This window comes from Leiobunum rupestre, chromosome 9, assembly GCF_980474605.1.
Source record: "Leiobunum rupestre chromosome 9, qqLeiRupe1.1.hap1, whole genome shotgun sequence".
NCBI classification, from domain to species: Eukaryota; Metazoa; Arthropoda; class Arachnida; order Opiliones; family Sclerosomatidae; genus Leiobunum; species Leiobunum rupestre.
In genome coordinates, this window is record NC_143392.1 from 40,082,761 (window position 1) to 40,088,803 (window position 6,043).

The 6,043-nt window shown below is 41.8% G+C and overlaps 1 protein-coding gene across 1 annotated transcript; it reads left to right on the forward strand.

The window, feature by feature from the left end:
- Positions 1–3,304: 3,304 nt before the first annotated feature.
- Positions 3,305–3,742, forward strand: LOC149927451 (uncharacterized). Its single transcript, XM_090157860.1, has one exon. It carries the CDS (start codon positions 3,305–3,307, stop codon positions 3,740–3,742), a length of 438 nt encoding a protein of 145 aa, XP_090013986.1.
- The last annotated feature ends 2,301 nt before the right edge of the window (positions 3,743–6,043 follow it).

The following is a 6,043-nucleotide window of genomic DNA, read 5'->3' on the forward strand; positions in this document are numbered from 1 at the left end:
ACCCCCTTCTTTAATTCTTTATTATTTATTAATTTAATTTGTTAGATTATATTTTAGTTTTATTTGTAGTGTTTCATATGTTGTTAAGTGTTTAAAAAAATATATTGTTTGAAATATAATAGTTATTAAATATTATAATAACTAATTGTGTTTTTACTTTTACTAAAACTAACATTGTTTTAAAATAATAAATTTATTAAGATATTTGCGAAAAAAAATGAAAAAAACTTATTTATATTAATTTAGTTATTTAAAGTATTTTGGGTGGGGCCAAAAACCGTCAAGGGTATAAAACGAAGGCCGCGAATTCGTTTCCCCATCTCGCAAATAACTAATTAGCATTTTAAATGGTGAAAAAACGAAAAAAATAAAAAAACGATACCAAAAGTGAATAAGCGTAAGTATTTGGTGGTGTCACATATTACCGCCCATATCTCGGGTCGACCTTGTCCGATCGTGACCAAACTTGTTGGGGTGATAGACCGAGGCTTAGGGGTGGTGGACAGGTGTCAGGCGTCGAGGTCGAAGATCATCTTCAAGGTGAAATTTGAGATTGAAAACAAAAATATGTTTTTCTATTTTTCCAAGGACAAAAATTTTGTTTTTGGAAAATATTTTGGGGGGGTGTTATGGCGGCCATCTTGGAAAAAATGGTTCATATTTAGTTATTCTCTACTGAGAATGAAAACATCCTAATATTCAGGTATAAGGATTAATTACCCTTATACGCGAAGTTTCGGTATTAACTGTTTTTTATCCAACATATTCAAAAGATAATTCGTTATGGCTTTAAAACTATTAACCTATAATGTATCTCATATTAGGCGATAGTATTAAGTAAAGAACACCGCTAAAATCATATTTCATTTTACCCGAACGATTTGTTTCTTAAATATCGATGTAGTTTAACTTAGAGACCTCATTTAATAAAAGTATGTTACCACTGTATGGTCCTTTCTCCGCTCTTCTGAGCGGGCCGAGCGGTAGCGGGAAGTCCGTTTTGATGGCGCGAATTATAAAAAATAAAGATGAAATGATTTCCCCTCCGCCGACAAAAATATTTTGGCATTATAGTGAGCGGCAAACACTTTATGTAACTTTAAAAGACTCCGTAGTGTTCCGAGAAGGAGTCCCCAATCTCGATGATTATCCCGGTGAAGAAGGTGAACACATTCTCCTTATCGCCGACGATTTAATGAACTAGAACATTGGTCAAATCGGGGCTTTCTTCACGAAAGGCGTTCACCACCGTAATAAAAGCTTCGTATTTATAACCCAGAACATTTTCCCAAAAACAAAGGATGCGCGCGATTGTTCGTTGAACGCGAATTACATTGTTTTGTTTAAAAACCCTCGTGATCAACTTCAACCCGCTATATTATTCCGTCAACTTAGAGGCGCCAATTACCGGTTCGCTATCGAGGCCTATCTCGACGCGACCAAACGCCCTCACGGCTATATTCTTATCGACAACAGGTAGGAGTTCCCCGATGACTTCCGTTTAAGAACGGATATTTTCCCCGACGAAACCGAAATGGTTTATATCCCTAAGAAAAAAAGTAGGGAGTATTAAGTCAGCGCAGAGCAAGAAGTCCCTAACCAGTTTGAAAATGCCGGCCCTGGTTTCTGGACACAAAGATTTTCTCTCGGCCCTAGGTAGATCAAATTTTAAACAACGACGCGCTATTCTCCATCACGCTAAAAACCCTTAATTGATGCTATTGCTGAATGCTGCGATAATACTTTGAAAGGGAATTTAAAGTTAAACCCTTGTCAGAAACGAAAACTAGCTAAACAAAAGAAATTCATTAGACAGATAGCCTATAAAAAAGTAGCCTGGCGTAAGAAGAAATTAATTTTAGTTCAAAAAGGTCACGGGATTCTAAGTATTCTCATCCCCACCGTTATTTCAGCCCTCAGTGGGATTTTAGGTCGTTCTTAAGGAAATAAAAAAATTTACGCTCAAAAGTTAGCCTTAGTCCCCCTTGACTCGTCAGGAAAAAATAATAATAATAATAATAAAAATGTTCTCATCCCCCCTCGAGATACCCCTCAATTTTCGTTTCCCCATCCGTTAGGGTCCTCCGTGGATGAATTAAACAATAGCATGACCGACGTACTCAATTCCAATCTTGACATTAGGGATAAAGTTAAATTATTCGAGCAGATGTTCCATCGATATCAAAACATTAAGGATTTAGCGACGAAGCCAAAAAATAGAAAAGAAACCGGGCAGGACACGGCCTTCTTAAATCTCGTACCGATTCAGTTTAGGGCGAGTGCGAAGGACTTAATTAACCGACTGATTAGCTTAGGCGATTAAGTTTCGTGGTCGAGTGAAGGCGAGTTGTTTATAGATCAAACGCGCGTGCCCGGGTCAGACATTGCTACGCTCGTAAGTTACGCCGTTGGGGCTATAAATAGAAAACGAACGCCTCTCCCCACCGGTTGGAACGAGTTCGACGCCTTGTTCACGCCTACGGTATCATTCAAGAAAACCATCCCGCGAGTGAAGAAAAAAAATTGCATTTTCGGCGAAACCTAGAAAAGCATCAGTCGTTCGGACACCGCTCCAATTTAAACCCCGGGCCTTATCGAAAGGGGTTATCAATAGAGGCGCGAAAAAAAGGAAAACGGAACAACCAATATGGGAAGAGTTTCTAACCCCGAGGCAGTCATGAAAAAAATTTATTACGATCCAAAACACCCCGCGAGTTTCGACGGATTGGAAAAAACTTTATCAGGCCGTGAAATACGGAGGTATTTCCCGGGAAACGGTAGAAAAATGGTTAACGAAGCAAGAATCGTACACGTTACATAAGACCGCCTATCGGAAATTTAAAAGGAGCAAGGTTTTTGTAACAAATATTGGCGATCAGTTTCAAATGGACTTAGCGGACATGAGAGACATTTCCGAACACAATTCGGGCTTTAATTACCTACTAGTATGTATCGATACATTCTCGCGACGCGCGTGGGCAGTCCCTATAAAAAGTAAGAAAGCCGAAGACGTAATCGCCGCGACCGAGAAAATAATCGAGGATCTCACGCCTGTTAAAGTTCAAACCAATAAAGGGGGGGGGGGAGTTCACGGGGAAAAATATCAGGATTTCCTTAAAAGAAAAAAGTTAAATTCTTTATTAGCGAAAACGATACAATCAAAGCGTGTATGGTCGAGCGACTAAATCGTACGCTAAAGTCTAAAATGTATAAATATTTCACCGCTAATAACACTTATTGATATTTGGACGTCCTCCCTGATTTAATTCATAGCTACAATACCACAAAACATTCTACGATAAAAATGTCACCCCTAGACGTGAAACCGGATAATATCCTGAAAGTATTTAAAACAATTTACAAGGAAATTCCCGTGAAAAGCCGGCGTCAACCTAAACTTAAAGTCGGTGACTTTTGCCGTATCAGCAAATACAGGGGGGTCTTTGATAAAGCCTATCCCGGTACTTGGTCAAAGGAAGTCTTTAAAATCACCCGTCTCGTAAATTTAGACCCGCCCCTTTACACGATCGAAGATTTAACGGGGGAGGCAATAAAGGGACGTTACTATCAGGAAGAACTGCAATTAGTCGCTAAACCTCGACTATACAAGATCGATAAAAATCTCAAGTCTCGGAAACTCAAAAATCAGGTCGAATACTTTGTCAGTTTCGTAGGATATCCGCCGAACGCGAACTCGTGGGTCAAGAAAAAAGATGTATCTGACATTACCTTCAAACGCTAGCATGCGGGTTTACGCCGACAATACGATGGCCTCCTATACCTCCGCGTTACCGAAACCTGTCGAATTGGCGGGGTCTTGGGAGTGCGGACTAGCTGAGATAAATTACACTAGCGCGTTCTTCAACGTCCTCGAGGGACAAAACACTATAGTTTTCATGGTTGTCGATGAAATCCCTCCTGTCGAATGTAACCCGTCTCCAATCGAAGTCAAGCAAAATGAACCGGAGACTAGCATCGAAAAAAACCTAGAGCCGATCGGCGAGCCGCTTCAGGCCGATCAACCTAGTTTGGGAATAACACTTAAAATTACCACGTCGGGGAAAAAAAACCGAAAGGGAAAAAAACGGAGCAGATTTTCGATGTCGCCAAAAACGGTGAAACTCTTACGGGTGAAGCTCAGATCGCCGAATGCGCAGCTCAGCCTAGAAGACCCAGAGGGACCTCCCACGTTTATAGGGTACCCATAGGATACTATTCTTCTATCGAACATTTAATTAAGGTAATAAACGAAATTATTAAAGATATGAAGACGTCTCTTCAATATAACGAGATCACGCGCCGAGTTCGAATAAGCCCCTTTCGTCATAACGTTCTAGTGCAATTTCATTTTGGCCTAGCCATGACATTGGGCTTCGATCCAGGGATTCAATCTTTGGAAAGGGGTTACCGAGGCGTTAGGCCGGCCCTTATAGGCTTTCAAATCCCCCTTCAACTTTACGTTTACACTAATATTGTCGAAGATCAAATGGTGGGTGACACTCTCGTTCCTCTCCTTAGGATTGTCCCCGTAGAAGGCTCGTTTGGGGAAAACGTCGGGAAAATATACGACGTGCCTCATTACGTGCGAGTCTCCAAACGATATTTCGACACGATCCAAGTACATATAATGAACCCTCAGGGGAAACCAGCGCCATTTGCCTTCGGGTCTCTGACGGTTAAACTACATCTACGGAAACAAGATGCCTAAGCCAGATGTCCTCGACGCGCGGGGGTCCTGTCCCTATAAAAATTATTATCTTAACCAAGCCCAAACCGGGGGGTCTAATTTCTATCAAGGAGCGGCTTTTCAGAAAGGACACGATCTCGGAAGTCTGTTCTCGGGGCTCTTCCGCTGGGCCTCCCCTCTTTTAGTAAGAGGGGCGAAGTATATAGGAAAACAAGCGTTGGGGGTCGGGAGTAAAATCCTCAATGACGCTGTGGCGGGTGAGAATATAAAATCTTCGGCGAGGAAACGTTTCGGTGAAGCTCTAGAAGGGATAACCGGACAAAGCGGTTCGGGGCGGAAAAAGCGTAGGAGAACTAAAACGAGAAGCAAAAAGAAAACAATTATCAGAAGGAAAACTAGAAAAGGGACCGTTAAACGTAGAATCGGGCCAGTAGATCGTCGGAAGTCCACGAAACACGTTCGTGACATTTTTTCCCTCAACTAAAAGAACAATATCTACAAAGTTGAAGCCTTGAAATCGGAATTGGACCTGTTCTCGGTCACCCCCGTGCAAACTAGCGTCGAAAGCGCGACTCCAACTTTCTATCGACCTATCTCTACGCTACGAGATGATTCCCAAATTGAATTTTGTATCCCTTAAAGCCCGGAGTATACGGATCTCGCGATGAGTCTCCTTCACGTTAAATGTAAAGTAACGCGGGAGAATGGGGCTAATTTAGACCCCGACGTTAAATTATCAACTTGTAATAACCTAATGCATAGTCTCTTCGATCAAATTGAAATTTACTTGAACGACAATTTAATCACGCCCTCGGCAAGTCGATATTCATACCGGGCCTATTTAGAATCGCTCTTGAACTATTCCGGCGAGGCTAAAACTTCTCACCTGACTTCGTGTCTCTACGCCAAAGACGCTGCCGGAAAGTTTGACGATATAATTACCAACTCGTCGAGCAAGATTTGTTAAGCAGCTATTAAGGATTCAAAGTATATTTCCTTAGTAGGGGCAATATACGCCGACCTTTTCAACATTCCGAAATACCTTCTAAGCGGGGTGGAAATTAAAGTTCGACTTTCTAGGAGTAAAACGGCCTTCGTCCTTATGGGAGACCCCTCGTTAAACGTGGGAAATTTTAAGATCGCTATAACGGACGCTACTTTGGAAATACGGAAATGCAAGATAAGTCCTCAAATCATTCTGGCTCACGAAAACGCTCTCCTAGGCGCCACCGCGAAGTACCCCTTTACCAGAACCGAAGTGAAAAGCCACGTACTGCTCACCGGCGTTTCAAATACGAGCCTCGACAATGTGTGGCTGGGACCGCTCCCTCAACGCGTTATTATCGGCCTAGTCTC

Excerpts from the sequence above, each read along its gene's own strand:
- LOC149927451 (XM_090157860.1), top strand. The coding sequence starts at position 3,305 with ATGTCACCCCTAGACGTGAAACCGGATAATATCCTGAAAGTATTTAAA.